A 22,634-nucleotide genomic window follows, 5' to 3' on the forward strand; every position below is an offset into this window, starting at 1 on the left:
CAGTCTCCACAACACCAGTTCATTTCATGATTACTGTGGATTTAGTTTCTCCATGGTAAAGCAGGGACAGACTTCTCAGTGACAGCCTTGAGTTATCTGGACAATTGGTTTGCTGGCTTTGCCCTCCACCCAGGTTTTGTCCTCTCTGAGACGAGTTCTTAGTGTGGTTCAACTCACTTGTAAATATACAGCTTTGACTTGTACTGTGTTAGTAGGCCCTTTCCACTGTACTGGGGACCTTTTGTTTGCTGTCCTCCATCCCTGGATTCTGGTCCTATTTTTGGTCACAGACCATCATGACTCTAAGGATACCACGAACACCAGAAAATCATGAAAGTAACTTGAGAATAGGCTTGGGCATGCCTTTCATAACCAGATTTAGATTGCTTGGGAGGGGAGGCTAGGAAGGGGTATTATAAGAGTGAGAAATACATTCAATAAACAATTGAGTCTAGATTTCTATGTGTCTACTTGCTCAAGTGCATGGTCTCAGAAGATATTTCTGTGTTTGCCTGTTCCATTGAGCTCAGCATTATTCTGAGACGGAGAAGTGAAAACATACCTTTGCAAACATGTGGGAGCTATGATTTCCTGTTTCACTATGTTTCTGTTGAGACAAGCAGAGGTTAAGCATTATAAGCGTCTCTGTAATACCACCAAGGGCAGACGCATACTTACTCTGGGTCATCTGGCTGTTGGGCAGGGATGTGCTGAATAACTTCATAAATCGTACCATGCAAATCTTGCCCTGATATACCATCTGAGGTTGGAATGGACCTACTTGGCATCTAGGAAATGTGACACATTAAAGAAAGTTAGCCCAAGATTAATTAGCCATGTTTCTATTATGCTGTTCATCAAAAAACAACTGGCAATAGCACTGGCTAGAGAAATATAATGGATTCCCATCCTTGGTGTGCTGTTTCTCTGTGCTGCAGGACCTTTCATTTGCCCTGTGTTAGTTTGTACAACAGCACTGCTAGCTCTAATACCAGAGGAGGAATAGCCTGATAAGAGCTATCACATTTTCCATCATTTTTATTTTAATTTTTAATGTAATTAATAGAAGGGTTACATTACATTCACCAGATAAAAGGTACATTTCTTAACAATCATTGCTACCCCATTCTCATGTTTTTGTCCCCATTTCCCTCCTCCAACCCTTCCCCTCATCTTGTTTTCCCCCTTCCCCATCCTATTTCAAATAAACAAATAAACATATATAGAATATATCAGGTAACAAAGTAAGATGAAAAATAACAGTACGTTAAGAACAATAGTCACACCTTATATGGCTCTTGTTTCTATATCTTGGAGGTCTTTTCATTTAGCCTCATCCTGTATGGCCTTATGTATCTAGGTTTTGCCCTATTGTAAACCTCTGCTAGGAGAGTCCAAGATTTATGCTAATTATGACAAATGTGGGAAACCATTGGGCCTATCTCATTTGAAAGTCATTAAAGCAAGAGGTTTAATGTACTATGTGAAGTTATTTCTTTTTTCTTTTCTTTTCCTGTTATGGTTTATCTCATGTTGTTACTGTATCTGACTTGGGTACCTGGTTAAAAAATAAGTCTTTAAATGGTCATTTTATGTAAATATTCAAACTAGCCAATTGGGAGCAGCTCAGCCAATTGAAGCAGAGGGGCAGGGCCTGCTGCCTGCTGTGTGTGCTTTTGTCTTGGTGATACAAGTCTTTGCTTTTGTGTCTTCAGCTGTGATTCTAACCATCCTTACAGAGCATGCTTATAACAATGAGCAGCTAGGATTGCAGGAATGAGCTACCAGCACTCCAGCTGAATGGATATTTTATTGTAGTAATTTTTACACAAAATACTATGTGAAGAATTTAATTTTCCTGGATCTGGCATAGATAATCATGTCAAGACAAATCCACTAAGATGCGTGTTACTTATAGGCTGATTTGTAGAAGGCTGAGTTCTTTCTTCAGCTACTTCAAGATAATATATGTGTATGTGTGTGTGTGTGTGTGTGGCACTAATAAGACTGAAAGACTATGAAGTGAGCAGGAATTGATTGTCCCAGTAGTGATGGAGGTAAGGGAGGAACATGTAGGCATGATAGCATTGCAGGCCTTATTTAGGAAATTTCTCACTTTGTAGGGGTTAATTTTGGCCAGGGTCAGTGGAAAATAATTATGAATATTACAAAGAAATGAAGGCTATATATTACTTTGTAGGAGAGTGAACCTGCTGCAATTCTCAATCATGGCACTGAATCATCATTGTTGGTCAAAAAGTCAAGTGACTAACAATGCAGAATGACATGGATTTTGGAGGAAGTTCTAGCAAGAGCACAGATCACAGATAAAGAACTGTGGAGCTTGATTTTTCATCATTTTAAAAGAAAGCTGGGACTATTTACCATAGCAAAGATATGGAACCAACCCAGATGTCCCTCAGTTGATGGATGGATCAACAAGATGTGGTATTTATACACAATGGAATTCTATGTTGCTGTCAGAAAGAACAACATTGCCCCATTTGTAAGGAAACAGAAAGACTTAGAAAAAAAATCATATTAAGTGAAGTAAGCCAGACTCAAAGGAACATAGGCTCAATGGTTTCCCTCATTTGTCATAATCAGTAGAAACCTTGGGCTCTCCTAGCAGAGATTTACAATAGACCAAAACCTAGTTACATAAGGCCATATAGTATGACGCTAAATGAAAGGACCTCCAGGATATAGAAACAAAAGCCATATAACGAGTGATTGTTGTCCTTAATGTACTTACTATGTTATCTCTCATCTCTTTTGCTGTCCTTGGTTATTTCATATTGTTACAGTATTTCACCTTGTTATCTGATATATTTGATATATGCTTATTTGGTTATTTGAAATAGGATAGGGAAGGGGGGAAACAAGATAGGGGCGGGGGTCAGGGGAGGGAAATGGGGACCAAGACATGAGAAAGGGTATCAATGTTTGTGAAGTAATGCACCTTCTATCTGGTGAATATAATATAACCTTTCTATTAATTACAATAAAAACATATGACAAAAAGAAAAACAACAAAATAAAAGAAAGCTGGGGATACTGTAAAGAAAACATAATAAGAAGAAAAATAGCAAAAAAGAAAGGGCAGCTTAGACTAACACACTATCTATAGCCATCTTATTTTTTATTCTCATTCTCTCTCTCTCTCTCTCTCTCTCTCTCTCTCTCTCTCCTTTTCTTGTGTGTGCATGCACATCAATACTGGAGCTTGAACTTAGGCCTAGGTACTGTTCCTTAGCTTTTATCACTCAAGGCTGGCTCCCTATCATTTGATCCATATTTCCACCTCTAGTTCTTACTTCCTTATTGGAAATAAGAATCTTACAGACTTTTCTGCCTGGGATGGTTTTAAACCACAGTCTTCTGACCTTAGCCTCCTGAGGATCTAGGATTATAGGCATGAGCTACCAGAGCCTGGTTTTTATTTTACATCTTAATTATCCATTTGACACTCCTTTCCAATTACATGTGCAAAAGTAGCTTAAAAAAAAAAACAAAGAAAAAAAACATAAGATCCTGACATCCTAATCATATTACAAGTGCAGAGTAGACAAAGGGAAATAATTTTGTGAGAATGTACTAATAAGCTCTAAAAACTAAAGGCTCAGATGAATGGAGGAAAAATAGCAGTGTATTTTTCTGGTAAAAATAATCATATATTTTATTGGTACTGACATTCCTGTTTTATTCTCATTCCTTACAGGTCATAATTTCCTTCTTATGAACATTGCCTTGTAATTATGTAAATGTAGGGTTTCCTCCCCATCCCTATCTATTTTCATCATACTTTTGCCTACTTACAGTTTTTTCATTTTTATATGTCTATCAGGAGGTCTCTCTGCCCTGCATAAGCCTAAGGAACTCTGTCATCCCAATTTAATATAGTGCCATGCCTTGGCTTTATACTTTTTGGAGACTGCTTCCATTTGGCTTACTAAAGCTTTCCAGGGCAGCACTAGGATATGTGATTTGTCAAGTCATTCAGTGTGGAGGAGATTTTGATGCACTTAAGATCAACTCTTCATTTTCTTTGGCCTGGAGATGAACATGGCTATTGGTAAAAGCAATCAACCAACTTACTAAATCTAACATTAAGACAACTAAACAGCAAATTTGTTCATGTTATGCAATGTATTTCTTTCTGTCCAACTTCTGAAACAGAGGTAATACACACACACACACACACACACACACACACACAAACACACACACACAGATTACATTTATAAATATACTGGAATAAGTGAAGTGCTCAATTGATTCTTAGAAACTAAAGCAATAAAATGATTAAGTCTATTTCTTTTCTTAATGTCAATTGTGAGGTCTTGGTTTTATTACTACTTATTTTCTTTGGGCCATTTCCCACATAAATGCCCTACTGGCTTCTCACTCAGATCTACCTCCTGGTTTCTTTGTCCTCTGCTTGCTGGGTTGGACTTTTCACTTCTTCCCCAAAGCACCTGGCATGGTCAATTAAGAACCTCTGCAGATCCTTCAGGAGTTTTCAGCTTTGAAAAGAGGCATGGCTCCAAGTCAAGTTTCTAGTTTATGACTGCAATAAGTGGGGCTTCTGTGGTGCAATTAGACATTACACATCTCTGCTTTATGTTCTTGAGGACCATGGCACGTTGAGTCAATAAATGTCCCTTCCAATTAGTTCCCTACAAAATAGCCTTCTGATTTATCCCAAGGCTAAATTTAGAGTTTCTTATTAGATAAATCTATCTCATGCCTTTCCATTAAATCCATGGAATTAAAGAGTGGACATTATATTAAATGAAGTCTTTGCTTCAAAAAAGTGAATGGAAAGTCCTCTTAGTTTTTCAATTTCCTGTCCTTCCATTTGAAGATAGGACCCCTTCAAAGGGTGCTTTCTTTGAGAGTAGGAAGTAGTTTTAAATAAATGACCCAACAAATATTGGTCTTTTGGTTGTAGATGCAAGGGTGAATCAATCTGCTTGAGATTGAATAAGGGGCGTTGCAAAGCCTCTCAGGAACAGTTCTTTCCCTCATCTGTGACAGTGAGGTGCTGGTGCTACTGACTCTCCCTTAGGGAGGATGAAATTCAATCAAGTCCTCTCCATTGTTCACAGGACATTTCTAAAACAAAGTCTGTGGCTAGGAAATGCACTGGATGAACCTTCCACAGTGATAGAAGGCTCTGAACAAATAAACTAGCCATTTCCTAACAGCAAATAGTCCTTTTAAAAAATGGAAGGGAGAATGCCCAGAAGCAAGTGACCCATTTACAGCCTCTTTCATTAAGTGGACTATCAGAGGGGATTAAAGAAGCAAAGAAAACTGTGGTACTGTATAAAACTGTAAGTATTCATGACATGATTAGCTGACTGACATTTCTGCATGTCTATTTAATGAAACTTATCTTAAAAGGTAAGTTTTTGCATACTGAAAAAGTAGCTTCAATGTATAATGGCCCTTTTACTTTCTTGCATCTGAGGATAATAATAATAATAATAATAATAATATGTTTATTTGTGTACTTTAGGTCTATGCTATATTGTAACATTCTTAGGAAGAACACGAAGTACCTTCCAAGATACAAGGCATTACCTTTGAAATGTCCTTAGGAGTTAGGAAGGGACACGAAGGGAAACTGAGCCAAGAGTTTAGTGAAGCTATGGCTACCCAAGTAAAGTAGAATAATTCAAACCAGGAATTCCTGATCCTCTGCTTATCCAGTCCTCTTGTCCTTGAACTGAATTAATTCCCTCTTCTCTGAGCTTGCTAGGTAAAGAATGTTTCTTATTTAGCATAACTTCCTTATTTGTGTTAGCTTTACTATAAAGGCTAAGAAAAATGCTTTAGTCTTCCTTTCTGAATCAATCAACACTCCCTAAATCTGTAATGGGTAATGCAGCCACTGGACCACTGCCCAATTGCTTAAATGAAGGCTGCTTACACCTCTGGTAAAGCAGCATTCTACTTCTTGGTTAATCAGCCAGTAGGAAAACCAACCCTAGGAAGACCAGAGGCATCTGGAAAAGCAACAAACTCGTATATTCCGAAATCTTCCAGAGCATCTTCATGGCCTGAAATGGAAACACAATGCTACTTAGAAATCCAGTGTTTTCTTTCATTCACTATTGTGTTTTAAAAAATACATTTGTAAGACCTACTATTATTTTCTGCCTTAAATGCAGGAAAAACCAAATAACATTTCCTAATCCCTCATGGTCAGATTGCCATTGATCTGTGCTAGAAATCAATCCTTCTCAACTGAGAATTGAAACTGAACTGGAGTAATTACTCCTAAAGCTTGACGTGTGATCAGTGTGTAAGAGATTCAAATGTACACATGTGGACAGGACTTGTCCTTCATAATTCTCAGTCATCTGATACCTGTGACACTTGAAGCTTCAGCCTGAAGGTCACAGCAGATTCCAAACCACCCATCTTTTGGACTGCATCTTATTAAATCTAACAGAGACTACTAGTGCAGAAAAGAATAAGCAAACTTTGATAGTTTGCCAGCCATACAGAATAGAGTGCAATGAAATAACCTTATCACCTAATATTCATCTGGGAAATGATGGGAATGGGGTAGCTGAGGGGTATAGGTAGTGTGTATTCTTTCTCTTTGACATTCAGTCACTTGTACGTGAGCAAGGGCTAGACATGGAGACCCATCTTTATTAGGCATCCAGATATCATATTATTACCTGGATTATTTTATTTAAGTTTTTCTTAAATCTCTGTTATACTGATTAAGAAGTCAAGGTCAAGAAAAATAATTTTCCCAAGGGGGAACATGGCATACTGAAGATGGAAACCCAGCATCCTGTGACAGAGCTTGGGCAATAGCTCCTTTGTTAGCATACAACAACTCAGCAGAGTCAACAGTGAAGGCCTTGGGGTCAACTGGAGCCAGAGAAGTAACATTGGCCCTTATCAAACTTCCCTTTCCTCTTTTCCCTGTAGAGTTGCTACCATGTCTCTCTTAGGGATTAACCGAGTGAGCTGTCTCACTCTTTAGCCTTTTTCTGACTAATCTTTAGCCTTTTCTGATTAATAATAATAAGGTTGATGGATGAGCTGACGCAGAACTCTTTGACTTAGTTTCTCTGACTTTTAGTGGTGGTTTTGGCTGTAAAATGGAGTTGCTAGTACCTTGAAGATGTGTTGTATGTATGACCAGTACAGCACTTTGTGAAGGGAAGGCACTGATCTAAAGTGAGGGATTGTTTTGATTACATTGATATTAACTTATTTATGTTGCAGGGATAATAGTATCAGTGGACCTCAACAGTATTAACATATATTAACAGAGTCCTTTACATCTTGACCCCATTACCTGAAAATGTTTGAGTTTTCCTGTATTCTGTTTCTGGCCTGAAAAAGACAAATAGTTATTAATATCAAGGATAATAATTGAAGGGAAAAAGAAGTTAAGAAAAAAATATAAAAATATATACATTACCTGCCGTTTAGCTTCTGTTTTATAGCTAAAGCAAAAAAGCAACAGACAAAAACAACAAACACAATAAGGTATTTTTTTAGTATATCTCTAAAACTTACATATTTTTTCTAATTTTAACCTACCTTTGTAGGGTTGATATTTCTTCCAGAGAAAGAGGATACACATGGATATAATCAAGAACAGTGATATTCCAGTGATACTTGCTAAAGGGGAAAGTGATTTCCCTTTCTGCTCAAGCTTCTCCAGTCCTATATATATATATAAAAAAAAACCACATCTTTAGTAATTAGTTTATTTATCACTTGAAGTATTTGTTATTTTTTAAATCTCAGGACAACAATTCCAAGTGTCTCCAATGCCCCTCACCCTCCACTGAAAGGAAGGTATGCACTTTTAAAGGCTATTTTTGGAGCTCCCTAAGGACATTTGTGATTGGAAATGTGGTGAGTACTGCCTGGGATGATACTGGTACATCACTGAAGAAGTAGTAAATTACACATGTCATAATTCTCAATTGTATTTGCTATCTTAACTTAGATGAGTTCCAGCACATCGTCCCTCATATGTCTCCAGATACTGGTCTGTTTCTTCCAGTCTCACTGTATAAGGGTAATTTAAGAATGTGGACTTTCTTTGAAACTTAAAGATTTGAAAGTAAAGTGATTATTTCAAGAATAGCTTGATAATCTAATTAGTTTTTAATAAATCAAGAGCAACCCCCCAAATAAATGCAAGTGTGGTGTCTTTCATAAAATATTCACACTCACTTTGTGATTAAAATTCACGTGGTTTCTATAAATCATTCCTTTCATTAACTTCACTATATAAAATATAGCTCTAAAAGCAATGTAGGCTCAGTGGGTAGTACATGTCAGGGAATGTGGTACAGATGAACTCGGTTCATCTCCATGACAATCTTATTAGAGAGGTAGTGTTTTATCATCTTTTGTGTAATGAGATGAAGAAGCTGAGGTTTGCTCTAGGTTACTCAAGTTAGAAGTGATAGCCGTTGCCTCCATTTAATGTTATTTTATGACAGTTTATCAGCCATGCTCCAGACTGTATTACATTTAATCAGATAGTTAAACTGTACAGCAGGAAGTAATTAAGGCCTCCGACATACAAGAGTAACAGATGCCCTCCATATAATCATGTGACTCAGATATTGATGTGGAATGGGTGATGGCAGCCCTGTGTGCCCTGATTGATGCGTAAATGACACCCCTTCTGCTGCCCACCAGTCAAACAGCCTGGAGAACCTGGGTGTGGTAAAGAACATGGTGGCCATTGAGCTTTGCAGGGAATCCTTAGCCTGCACCCTGTCACCTTCCACCTTAAAGCCTCTGTTGGGGGCTCCAGCAGCAAGAGAAGAAGCAACCTTTCCTATTTTTCTTTCCTGGTATGGACCTATATAAATGCCATTGACTATTGTTTTGTGAGGGTTGTAGGGCTTGAACTCTGGGTCTTGGTGTTGTCCTCGAGCACTTCAGCTCAGGGCTACTGCCCTATCCTTTGACCTACAGTGCCACTTCCGGCTTTCTGGTGGTTAATTGGAGAGAAGAGTCTCACGGACTTTAGTGCCCGGGCTGGCTTTGAACCGCAATCCTCAGATCTCAGCCTCCTGAGTAGCTAGGATTACAAGTGTGAGCCACTTCGCCCGGCCCATTGGCTGTTTCATCAAAATTATTTTGCTATTTTAAGTCTGTTTTTACGCAATGTAGTACAGATGATTTCCCAATCTGAAGTAAACGAGTCATGGAAATCGTGTTATTTCATTTATATTCTCCATGCAGTGCAGTTCTAATATTATATTTAAATTCTGGAGAGACAAACAATGTGTTTTCTATGATAAAAAAATAAGTTTCTAGTTGGGTGAGGATGCTCATCCCTGTACTTCTAGCTATTCAAGAGGCTGAGAACTGAGGATCATATTTCAAAGCCAGCCTGGGAAGGAAAGTTTGAGACTTGTCTTCAATTAACCACTAGACCACCAGAACCAGAAGTGGATCTGTGGCTCAAAGTGGTAGAGCATTAGCCTTGAGTGAAAAGGCTCACAGACCACACCCAGGCCCTGAGTTTAAGATTCAAAATTTTCTGCCCCCCCATAAAAAAGTTTCTGATATACATTCAGAAATGAACATTCTTAAAATATGAGAAAAAAACTACTTATGGTTACATAATGATACTGTTTTCAAGCAGTCATTTAAATTTTGGAGAAAGAAAGAAATGCAGCATGGTTAAGAAGTGAGCTAGAATGACAGTGTACTGGTGCCAGATATAGAGTAGAACACCATAAAACAGAATAGAAAGCTAGCTGACTTCCTTTTCTCTTCATTCAGAAGTTGTATAATAAACAATATTCTATTATAGCAAATTAGTGTTTAAATTTGCAACGACTTTAGCATTTGGGTAATTTTTGTGAGGCTTCAAATCATTCTCTGTCTCTCTCTCTCTCTCTGTCTCTCTCTCTCTGTCTCTCTCTCTCTCTGTCTCTCTCTCTCTGTCTCTCTCTCTCTCTCTCTCTCTCTCTCTCTCTCACACACACACACACACACAATATAGTACTTCATTAGCTTGTTCTAAGAAGCTGTGTACTTTACATGAGCCATTTGACTTTCAATATTTTGATTTTCACATTACTATTGTAAGAAGATGAAACCTAGCTTTAAGTTGTCTTCTTGCTCTGATCGCTATGAATTGGTGAATTGGGGCAGTTCGTTTGAAACTTAATATGTAAATAGGACACTGTATCAGTGTATATTAATAACTGTCTCTCTCTATATATTTATAATATATATTTATACATATATTAACATAGGTTTAAAATGTTATAGATAACAGGGAATGTATAACATATAATTCACAAATAGCAATAAAATATTTAATATTCATGTTACTATGGAATTGTTAATTTGATATAGCTGGTTAATTCTCTCAAGAACTTAATTTTTTTTTCTTTTTGCCAGTCCTGGGCTTGCATTCAGTGGCTGAGCCCTATCCTTGGACTTTTCTCAAGGCTAGAGCTCTACCACTTGAGCCTCAGCACCACTTCTGGCTTTTTTTCTAAGTATGTGGTACTGAGGAATCGAACTCAGGTCTTCATACATGTTAGGCAAGCACTCTACCACTAGGCTAAACTCCTGGCCCTAAGAACTTAAATTTTTTATTGAATTCTTACATCTACATTCAACTGGAGGTGAAACTCAACCATGTTTTGATAAAATAAAAACTTCAAATAAATGCTTGATTGCTACCCAACTCAACAAGGAAATCATTTAGAGCATGGATAGACAAATATAATATTAAATGAATGTTACTTGCTATTTCATAGGATGAAGTGATATTGGAACTTCAGTCATCATCATTTGGATGATTTTGCTGAACTGAGTAAATGTTTGGAGACCAAATTAATTTTCTTCAGTTTTTTGGGCCATAGGTAATGTAAATGATTGCAGACAATGCATTTAAATTTAATCTATATTGTTATATTCTCTATAATTTTATTAAATGTAGATGAGATAATCTAAGATATCCCCTAAGGTTTTGAAATATTTTTATAAATATTTTTTCATACATATATACACTATGTGCATAAAAGTAGATGTATATGTTTCTCATTTACTTGATATAGTTGTACCCTACAAATAATAATGCATATAATAAAAAAATTACAGCTCTATTTTTAGGTACAGATAAGAAATTGGCTCTAAAATAATGGCCACAATAAGTGCTAGAAGAGAGCCTGGAATATAGGTTGAAGTTGAACTTTTTTCTTGTTGATATGTGTTCCAAAGTTTTTATAGATGTCAAGTAGACTCTCTAAGTCAGTTTTTTCCCCAAACTTTTCTAATACCAAACTTCACATCTTTTACTTCATGATGAAAGCCAAGGTGCCTTTACAAAAATTCAGTAACCCTTGAGTCCTAATTAAGTATTAAATGCTAATTTATTCTATTGAAGCTCCTGAATTTGTCTTCTCTTTTTTTCTTTTGTCAGTTGTGGGGCTTGAACTCTGAGTGCTGTCCCTGAGCTCTTCAGCTCAAGGCTAGCCCTCTACCACTTGAGCCACAGCACCACTTCTGGTAATCTGGTGGTTAATTGGAGATAAGAGTCTCATAGACTTTTGTGCCCAGGCTGGCTTTGAACCATAATCCTCAGATCTCAGCCTCCAGAGTAGTTAGGATAAGAGGCGTGAGCCACTGGGCGGCCTGGATACATACATACATATATGTGTGTGTGTGTGTGTGTGTGTGTGTGTGTGTGTGTGTGTGTGTGTTACCATGAGTAAAACTGAGGGAAAATGGCATAGTTTCCGATGTTTTTCTTAATATTTTAAACCTGAAAATATGCTAACAATAACTTTCTCATTCTCTTTGCATACATCCTCTTTGCCTGATACTTCAGTGATTCTGATATCCGATAGTAGCTTTAACAAACAATTGAATGTCTTTTCCTGAGATGCATAAGGTACATTTTCCTCCCTCTTTCACTGTTAACGTTTTGCCCCTTTTGATATATATTGACTAACATTTCTCAGTTTGCACATTCTCTTCCACAAAGGGTCACACTTTTTAAGTCCTCCACTTCTCTTTTCTTTGGACTTTGTTTTTATTGCCCCTTCTCTTCTTTCCGTTGTCTCTATTTCTCCTCTGTGATCCTACAATGACTAGTGCTTTTCAGCCCTAAAGTTTGGCAAATCGTTACTTGCATGGAAAATGGGGAGGGGGGAAAAGTCCTCAGATCCCTGTGATGAAAATCAGAACAAAGGTTCTTTCCTGGCTTCCTTCTCCTCTACAAAAATTTAGGTCTTTGCTCTTTGCATTTCTTTAGCCCAGAAGAGAATCCAAAGAACACAGCTGTGCTCTCAGTCTCAGGCAAAGGTGTTTTATGTAGATGAACTTCTAAGGACTCCAACTTGAACTAAGCATAGTGGAGAACCTCTGACTCTTGTTCCAGAGAATGTATGTGAATCCCTAATGCAGTTCTGGGTATTTTTAGGAGCTCTGCTTTTTCCGCCCCTGCCCCCCGCCCTGCTTTTAGAGAGTTAATCTCATTCGTTAGCACATAGCATGCCATGCTCTCTCATTATTTAAACACGACGGACTCATTTACCAAAGTTTGAGGGCAAAAGCTATGTGCCCCCTCCTTAAGCAAACAAATAAAATGGAATAACATGTTGAATGCAAATATGGGCAAGAGGTGTGGTATCCATGGCATCGGAACCCTGCTGTTTGCCACTGATCCCAAAGCAGGCTAGACATATGCTATCAGCCAGGGTGTCAATTTCTAGAGCAGAATGGAGTCCAGAAAGCCCTCCAATCCAATCTGTTCATGGATTATGGCAACAGATCCAGACCCCTATGGAGATGAAGGTGCCATGTTGAGGGCTGCGCAGTTTCACACTCCCTCATGGCTCCACCCCACTTAACAATCGTATTTCACAGTAGAAGCTCAAGGAGTGTCATCCAAGAGCTGAGTCTGGATGTCAGGGTGGTAATTCTATTTCAGCTGTTATTTCTAGTGACCTAAAATGAGGCAGACCTCCTGGAAACTTTGCTGTGGGAAACTGTATAAAGGAGAAATTAGTAAATTAATTTTCCTGCCTTGTATCCTTTCCCTGTACTTTTCATTGAAAAAATAGGAATATGAATAATTTTTAAATGGCTTATTTCTTCTGTTTACAAAGTAATTTAAGATGTTTCTACAGTAGTCCAATTGCAAGCTACATTTCTGTGGTCTTAGGGAAACCTACTTGTTTATATTTTTGAATGCTTTCATTAGGATTTTGATCACATAATTACAGTTGCATAAACATGTTTGGTTTTTATATACACTAATTGCCATAACAGTGATTTAGTTTTATCTACCATTTTAAAGGAAAGATACCTGCATTTATAGAAGTCTTTCATTAAGGTAATAAAATAATTACTTTTCAAAATTCAAATGCACATTTAATATTTAATAGCTATTCTTTTCTCAAAACATGTAGTATATTTTAAGTTACAATAGGTATATTTAAGTTACGATCTATAGGTATATATAATTAAATTAGGACAATGAGAAAATATATGATATACTCTGTATGACTATATATATGTATATATCTCTTTTAGAAAGACTGTAGTCCTCTCAATATTTTCAGTACACCAAGCGATACAAATTTGTGTAGCAGTTAAAAAGAAAAACTTAGAGTTCAGATATTATTTTATTACATACTGGTTATGTGACCTTGACCATTTCCTCTGTTTTCTTTAGGTTATTTATACAGAAAGGTCAATTAACAATATCTCAGGTTAGATGTGAATTATTATCCCACAGAGGTAGAGGTCACCGAATGGTCTAGTTTTACAGGGGAAGAAAAACAGAGGGCTAATTGTCATATTCTCTAGCCTTCTACTTTCCAACTGAAAATCTCCAATAATCCTTTTGATTATTTTCTGGCCTTGTTTACTTTTCTTTCATAGTTTCGACCTTGTAGTCATCTTTAACTCTGTTTCCTTTTGCTCTCCACATTTTTCACTGGGACTTTTTGGTTGGCCATCATCTTTTTTTGTTTTTGTTTGTTTGTTTTTTGCCTCAAGAAAACCAAAAAGCTTCCTCTATTTCCTACAACTTGACTCTGACTATATCAAATATGAGATTGGTTCTGGAAACATTTCAAAGGCAAATACTCCTTCTGCAAGGAATTTCAAATTCCCCACAGATATTTAATATAACTTTATTGATCAGAGTAGATGGTCACTTGATACTTATAAGCATGGTCATTTATAACTGTAGGCCAGAATGCACTTAATTCACATTGCAGAAATGCATTTAGAAATTGAAAAATCAAATACTTCGTAAAGCACATAAATACTTCTTATTTTCTTCTCTATTTTCCTGGTTCACTTGAGTTAATATTCATTTGAGGATTGAAAAAATAACTCTGAAAACCACAAAGAGGTCACTAATGTTGACAACCCTGAATCCCCTTTGAAAAATGAGCACCTGTTCTTCTTATTTACTGTTATAACAAATGCTGATCTACTTACAGGTCAAACAGGTTTTTTTGGATTTTGCAAAAGACAGCTATCTGACATTAAGACTGTAGCTGTCTTTGGGTCTTGGTAATAACATCCTTATTAAAAAAATAGGGACTTCTGATTTTATTTATATCAGCAAATACTTCAGCTAGATAATAATGGAGAAAGTTTAGGCAGTGAGAGTGCCTTAAATTTAATACACTTCTATAGAACACAAACATATTTTTATCCATAATGAGCATAAAGACCTAGTCTTGACAGCCAGATGGTTAAGGTAGGAAACAGAGCACATAAAAGACCCCACAATGATTTTTTTTCTTTCACATAGGCATTAGCTAGGTGAAAGCAAGGCCATCACACATTTGCTTTTTATTGAAGTCCTTTCCTTCTCTGTCAGACAGACTTACCCACAGATGTGATGATGACTGTGAAATGAGTTTCATCCCGCCTCCCAGTGATGTTATTGTAAGCACAGCATACATAGTCAGTTGTCTTCTGAGATACTTTCTCAGATGCAACTTCCAAGAGAGGCCCATGCTTAATGATATATGTTGTATTGTCTGTTCTCTGGATCCAGGAGTAAGTATTGGGAGGATAAGAATCAGCAGAACAATCGAATAGGATGGCCTCTCCAAGGTCAACGGTGAACACTTCCCCAACTTTTAGCCCTTTATCAGAATTAACCTGAAGTCCATAAGGTCCATCTGAATCAATATAAAAAAAGAAAGAGGTAATGTAAATAGTAACAGCACAGTTTGGAAGAGCATGGTTCCATCTTACTTTTCTCTGAACATCTTCTCTATAGACTTGGGCAAACAGGTCCTTAGACTACCAAGTGAGGACGATCTACTATGCTTTATTTTGATATTTCTAAGAATCAAAACCATTAAGATTGAACTTATTTATAATCATGAAAGACTGAAACTTATTTTCTAATTGTATAGGCACTCTCATCCTTGTTGTAAGGCTGAGCTTTTCAACAATTTTCTGAAATGGTAATTGCACTTGGAGATTATATATATATATATATATATATATATATATATATATATATATATATATATATATATATATATGGGTTATGGGGCTTGAACTAGGCCTGGGAGCTGTCCCTGAGCTCTTCAGCTCAAGGCTCCCTCCCTACTCTTGAGCCAAGTCTCACTTCTCATTTTCTAGAGGTTAAATGGAGATAAGAGTCTCAGGTCCTTTTGTGTCTGGGCTGGCTTTGAACCTTGATCTTCAGATCTCAGCCTCCCGAGTTAGGATTACAGGCGTGGGCCTGCTAGACTCTAGGACTCCCATAGCATACCCAAATCTGCAGATGTTCAAATTCCTTGTATAAAACATACAATATTTACATTTAACATATACACACGTTCTTGCATATTTTAAATCATCATTAGATTGCATATACAACTGAATATAATGTAAAGGTTATGAAAACAGTTGTTCCTTATTTTTTTTAGAAAATAATAGCATGAAAAATATATGTGTATGTTCACCATATATGATTTCTTTTCAAAAACACAATCTGAGCTTGGTTGAATCTGCTGATGTTGATGCTACAGATGTGAAGGGCTAATTGTACCTTCCGATTTAAAGCAATTAAGAGCTGGTGTACAGAAATGAAACGAAGAACAATGTATGCCCTGTTTCTGTGATTGCACTAGGATCATGTCACATTGTGTTCACATCTAAGGCTTGAAGTAGTCTAGGGTAAATGAAACCTCAGAGCTACAGAGTGAAGAGCAGAACCTGTAAAACAGAGCACTTTTATTCTGAAGTCACTGAATATTAACTAATAGGATAGGAATGCCAGTTTGCTTTTACTCACTCAGCAAAAGTCAATATTGAGTAGCTACTGTGAACATGGTACTTTGGAATGGAGGGAGAAGCTGACATATTGAAGATGCTTCAGGATGCAAGCATTCTTAGAACACCAGGGAAGCAAAGCTTCCTTCTGGCCAGGAGCCACTGGGTATGGTTCACATGGAAGGAAACCAATGGAAGAAATCCACTGTGGTTTGGAAAAATAAGAAATGAGTCTCTATACACACAGTTATCTCTGAATCCCGTGTTAGAGTAGAGCAAGGCAAAACTTGATTTTTAAAAAAGTGGGATCATTAAAAAAAAAGGTCATTCAGTTTAGGCCTCTGACTTCCCACTGGATTTTGAGGTGTACAAAGTGTGACTATAAAAATAAAATTGCCTTTTAATTTAATAAAAATGAGACTTATTATTTCCAAGTGTGGTGATATTACACAAAACATTGCAGGATTTCCTCATCTGGAAATGCCATTGGAACCTGCCACCTAATGTCATGTTTTCACTGTAGCAATTCTTCAGTTGTAAGGATTAGGTTCATGTTGTGGGTTCCTTTAGAGCAAAAGTTAATGAACAAGGTAAATAACTTAAATAATATCACTCTAGTATGACAAAAGCATACTTTCAGGGCCAGGAGTTTGGCCTAGCGGTAGAGTGCTTGCCTAGCATGCATGAAGACCCGGGTTCAATTCCCTGATACCACATACATATAAAGAAAAAGCCAGAAGTGGTGCTGAAGTTCAAGTGGTAATGTTCTAGCCTTGAGAAAGTCCAAGAACAGTGCTCAGGCCTTGAGCTCAAACCCAGGACTGGCAAACAACAACAACAACAACAACAACAACAACAACAACAAAAATACCTTCAAAGAAAAGAATCTGATTATGTTAGCTGACAAGTCTGAGTTTTGCTAGTTCCTCGTTTGCTTGACTTCATGATCAGTGCAATATTTTCTTTATGACTCGTTTACATATCACATCAGGCTTGTCGGAGTCAACTTTAAATTCCTTAAACTCCCTGTTTCCCTTCCTGAAGCATCTCTTCCAGATCTTGGGACATAATATCTGAGACATTCAATTTCCTTGCATCTGATATGATATCTTCAAATGTAACATTTTATCTGACTATAAGAAATGGGTAATCATTACCAAAACCCTCCAAATTCCAAAATGCCTGTCAATGAAAAATAATTTGTAATTGAGAAATAGCTCAAATGCAGATGTTGGCATTTTAGTATATGGTCAAGTCTTTTCTGTCTCTGTCTGTCTCCCCCCCATCCCCACATTCACATGCCCCTCTATAGTCCACACTGTACATGCTGCCTACAATCTATTTTTTCTCATTCTGCTATGATGTTATTTCATTAGAACTCCAGGATGACCATCCCTCTTCTGGAAGTAGAGCCTAGTGCATTATTCAAGTGAATGGGCAGTCCAGTTGGAGACTTAGAGTGATTCAGACAGAGTGGTCTCTGATACTGAAGATGAAAGCAGAAAGATAATTCCATTTTAACTCTGGATTATGATTCACTTTCTTGCCTTTGGCAGAGAATTCCCAATGGAAATAACCCTTTACCTCAGGAATTGTTGTTTACAAAAAAGACTTGTAAAACCACACATCAATATAATCTGTTCTCTTTAACAATTTATGGCTGGGTGGAACAAAACCTAAATTTCCGTCATGGTGCTTGGGAGCAGATGGTAAGTATTTACCATGCCTGACCTTTTTCCTCCTTTAATTTTTATCACTTTGAGTAACCCCCTGCAGCACTGCCATATGTCACATTCACAATATTGTAGTGTTTGCTATTTACAGCTGGATCTAGAAGGCATATGCATTTTGTGAACTGCAAGTAGATAGTTGCCTAAATAATTGATTTGACATTATGTTCTACCAAGGTCAATAATAGGTTCTGACATCATAACCTTATGAATAATTATCAATCTTGCTTAACTTCATTAAGCATATTTTTCCTGCCAAAATAAAAACCAATTCCTGTTTTCATAGAGAAAACTGTCATGGTAACAGTGCATTTTAGAAACCAGAGCAGGCAATTCATGCTGAAATTCTAAATTATGCTTTGGACCTCTGTGGGGGAATATTAGAATATGACACTTAGTAGATTGTGGAGGAACTTTGCTAAAGGTCAGATTAAAAGGGCTAAAGCGCTATAATGAAGAGGCTGTCATCTTATAATGGGAGCTTAACCTTTCCACAATATCACCAAATGACACTAGACAATGAAAGGGATATAAACAGAGATACTCTATCCCATTTTGGTCAAGTTCAAGAAACTTTATTGAGATTTTAAATCTGTGTCAAGTTCTGCCCTACAGGTGTACACATGAATTATGTGGAACTATGTTTGAAGTTGGGGTGTGTATGAGTGGAGAAGAATCAAGGAAAGTGTGATGCAGTGAGAACCAGGAGCGACATCTGCCCAGGACAAGGAAGGAGCTCAGTGAAGTCCTGGGTGACACTGAGGAGGGGAGATCAGGTGAGATCAGTGTTTTACAAGATTATGTCAGAAAGAAGAGGCAACCAGTGAACAAAGAGGACAGCATTAAGTCAGGCATATATTCCCTGTTAGCATAAAATGATAAATATTGGAAATACATTGATCAACATATAGAATAATAGAAGCACAAATCTTCATTTTATTCAATTCTTATTACCTGAAATGAAGAAAAACAGTGATTTCAAGAGACTATATTAAAGGAATGATCCTGGGTTGTGTTTCTATATATATATGATAGGAGAGGTAGCATTCACTAGTGTAGCTCAGTGGTAGAGTACTTGCTTAACATGTTCAAGACTTTAGGTTTAGTTCTAGAATTGCTTCTCTCCCTAAGACCCCAGAGTTTTATAATTCTATAGAATATATTAAAATCTTCCTTGTCTTTGTTCTATTAAATATTTGCATTAGTAAATTTTCTAAGCATTTTTATGGGCATTGTCTTTAATAATGTAATGAAGGTTCATTCTGTAAGCATAAGGTATATTCTGGGTAGTATGAGCTTACATTAGGACATTTGGTTTTTTAATTAACATAGGAAAAACAGTTTAGGAGTTTAAAGCACACTATTTAGTATTTATAGTTATGACTATGCTTAGTCTCATGTATATATATATATTTTTTTCTAGACTGTGTCTCAGCATGTTCCAGATTAATAATTCAGTTGGTGCACAGATTTGCATATGCTCAGAGAATGGTCTTATTTTTGCTTTGCCAGATTAAACTACATAGAAAAATAAATGTATATTTCAAAAATGATATTTTCATGTACCTGTGATTGTTCAATCAATTTCCCTTTCTGCCTCTGGAATTTTTTCTTTAAGTCTGTGGTCAGAGTTAAGCTATAGGTAGACAAATGAGGAGTCACAGACAGAAAGTTACTGGGAAGAATTGATACAAAAAACTCCACATGTTTAGAAATATAAGTATTAACTATGTTATATTAAGGAATAGTAATAATTGGAGGCAATAAAAATTCCTGCCCAGTATTCTTTCTATATTGTCTTTGCACACATCTTCTGTATTATCTATACACTCCATAGCTTTTTGATGCCATGTTTCCAATCATGTTAGCATAGTTTTAGGTTAAAGAAAGTAAAAGAAAAAATGAAAAGAAAAAGAGCTAACATTTACTGAGTTACACTAATTTCTTTTTCTCTTTTAATTTATTTGTTTTAGTTTTTGGAGATTGAACCCAGGGCTTCATGAATTCATGGATTCTATTGTAATTATTTGAAAAAGTTATTTACTTTTTGTTTTGTTTTTGTTGGTTATGGGGCTTGAACTGTGGACCTGGGCGCTATCCCTGAGATCCTCAGCTCAAGGCTACCCCCTGAGCCACAGTGTCATTTCCAGTTTTCTGGTGGTTAAATGGGGATAAGAGTCTCATGGTCTTCAGTGCCTGGACTGGCTTTGAACTGTGATCCTCAGATCTCAGTCTCCTGAGGAGCTAGGATTACAGGCATGAGCCACCATGCGTGGCTTACTTATTTGTTGAGCTTGAGCTCAAGGCCTGGACACTGTCTCTAAGCTTCTTTTGCTCAGTGCTTATTACTCAAGCACTTGAGTCACAGATCCACTTCTGGCTTTTTCTTTTTATGTGGTATTGAAGGATTGAACCCAGAGCTTCATGTATGCTACGCAAAGCACTCTACCACTAAGCCACATTCCCTTTGATACAGGGTCTCACTACGTAGCTCAGGCTGGCTGGCCTCTCACTTGCTGTGTGGCACAGGCTGATGGTAAAACTTCCAATGTGTGTGCCTCAGGTTCCAAAGTTTGGGAGTGTAGGCAGGCAGCACCTCACCCCACATACATGAATTTCTCTATGTACAAATTCTTTATTAATGCATATAAAATTCTTATTTAATGCTTGCCATTAATGCAGTTCATTAGCATTACATTGGCATCAGCAGGAAAAAGGTGAGGAGGGGGACTGATACTCAGAAAGAGAAAGTCACTCAAGAGTACTTGTAATGGCAAGATAACACTTCCACTTAGTGCAAATGTACAGCTCAATCTCCCCATCACACACCCCAAAGACAAAGCAATAAGAATAACATAAATAAAACAATAAAATAACAATAACATGGAGATGGCCAAATGTTCCTAGATGAATAAAATGATCTATTCAAATTGTCTTCCTATTGCCTTTAAACAATGAAGGGGACACAGTCACGGTCCAAGGACATATTTTGCTGTACTGGAGAGAAGGCTTCTGGTAGGCAGTGGGTAGAGAGGCTAGGAATGCTGCTGCATATTGCCTTCTGTTGCACAAGACAGTTTCCATAACACAGCTATCAACGGAAGGAATCACAGACTGTATCCCAAATGCCGTCTACCAGAATTTCAACTTGACCTTCAAGAAATAAGAGTTGTGTTCTAGATATAGCTCATGACCTAACAATACTTACGTGATTGTGACACTGGGCTCCTATGACAAATAACATTTGATACTAGCATATTCCTTCCCCTATGAGAATATCCCCACCCTCAACAAACAAGCAAAACCAAGACAAAACTTACAATATATGGTAGGCACAACGATGTCACTTTCCAGTTCACTGACAGGGTTTTTTACCAGGCAACTGTAATTTCCAACATCTTCCTTGGTCACTGGAATAATATGAAGGGTGTTGTTTTGGGGAGAAAAGGAGGAGGTGGAACTGGGATGAACAGGCCTCCCATTTTTTAGCCACTGGTAAAGCAGTCTGGTGCCCCCTTCCACCTGGCAAGTCAGGGTCATGTTCCCTACGTACTCCACCACGCCTGAGGAAGGATGCGTCTGCACCATCGGCTTTGTGACAGGATCTACAATGTCAACAGAAATAAAAGTGATTTTTCTGTTCGTGAAATTGTAACAAAACTCTATGAGCTGTTTCAAATATTACATGTTGAGGAAATGCTCCTGCAGCTTTGTTTCATCCTTGTATACCTTGTAGGCAATAATGAGAGGAGAGAATAAAAGTCACAGGAAGTACACAATGACAAGTACCAAAAACGCTATTTGTCATCAGTTAACCAAATTACAGACCATCCTGTTTAATTATTGTCTAATAAAGAACTTTATAGATAATGTAGTTAATGATTAAGAATGCCAATTTCCTTATTTCCAAACCATATAATGGCAAAGTTTATAGGATTATAGAGTTGGAATGCATGTTGTCATCTCAAAATTTCATCCATCTTCTGCAAAGTATACCACTCATATAGGAGAATTGAGGAAAACTTTTGGAAACTCATACACACAAGTAACTTTTCTGTTTAAAAGTGCTGTTCAGATTTTGATTGCTTTGCATGCTTGTTTTTAACATTGCTGATTATTTTAACAAACCAAAGCATATATTTTAACACTGGTTTATTCTGTGCACCTGGTATTCTATTGAGATTACATTAAATTTGAGATGCAAAATATAAATTCCAATAACATTCCGGTTAGAAAGTCAAGTTGTAACAAAAGTTTTATTTGATGAGTGTGACATATGGCACATAATATTTATCCAAATAAAAAATTTTCAAGAATGGTAGTCATTTCATTTTAGAATTTGAAATTAATAAATAAGGGTAGAAATCATATATATGTATACATTCAGCAACCTTCACTAATCTTTGGAAGTTTTGACTATTTACTTGATTAAAAAAATGATTTTTCCCATAGTTATAGAACATTCAGGAACAAAGAAAGACCTTCATATCTGGCAATATCTCTATTCTGCATTTAATACTGTGTGTGTGTGTGTGTGTGTGTGTGTGTGTGTGTGTGTGTGTGTGTGTGATGGGGCTTGGACTCGGCCTGGGCGCTGTCCCTGAGCTCTTCAGC

General features: G+C 37.1%; 1 protein-coding gene across 1 annotated transcript in view; it reads right to left on the bottom strand.

Annotated features, from left to right (window-relative positions):
• Window positions 1-674: 674 nt before the first annotated feature.
• Hepacam2 (HEPACAM family member 2) overlaps window positions 675-22,634 on the bottom strand; it is a 29,875-nt gene continuing 7,915 nt past the window's right edge. The window contains exons 3-9 of the mRNA XM_090332344.1: window positions 21,341-21,625; window positions 14,886-15,182; window positions 7,579-7,704; window positions 7,457-7,481; window positions 7,331-7,368; window positions 5,995-6,068; window positions 675-788 (exon numbers count right to left, since the gene is read on the bottom strand). Of these exons, the coding sequence (XP_090188470.1) occupies window positions 675-788; window positions 5,995-6,068; window positions 7,331-7,368; window positions 7,457-7,481; window positions 7,579-7,704; window positions 14,886-15,182; window positions 21,341-21,625 (959 nt within the window). The remainder of the gene's footprint in view (window positions 789-5,994; window positions 6,069-7,330; window positions 7,369-7,456; window positions 7,482-7,578; window positions 7,705-14,885; window positions 15,183-21,340; window positions 21,626-22,634) is intronic.

The sequence above is a fragment of the Megascapheus bottae genome, chromosome 5 (genome assembly GCF_031878675.1).
Source record: "Megascapheus bottae isolate mThoBot1 chromosome 5, mThoBot2.hap1, whole genome shotgun sequence".
Taxonomy (NCBI): Eukaryota; Metazoa; Chordata; class Mammalia; order Rodentia; family Geomyidae; genus Megascapheus; species Megascapheus bottae.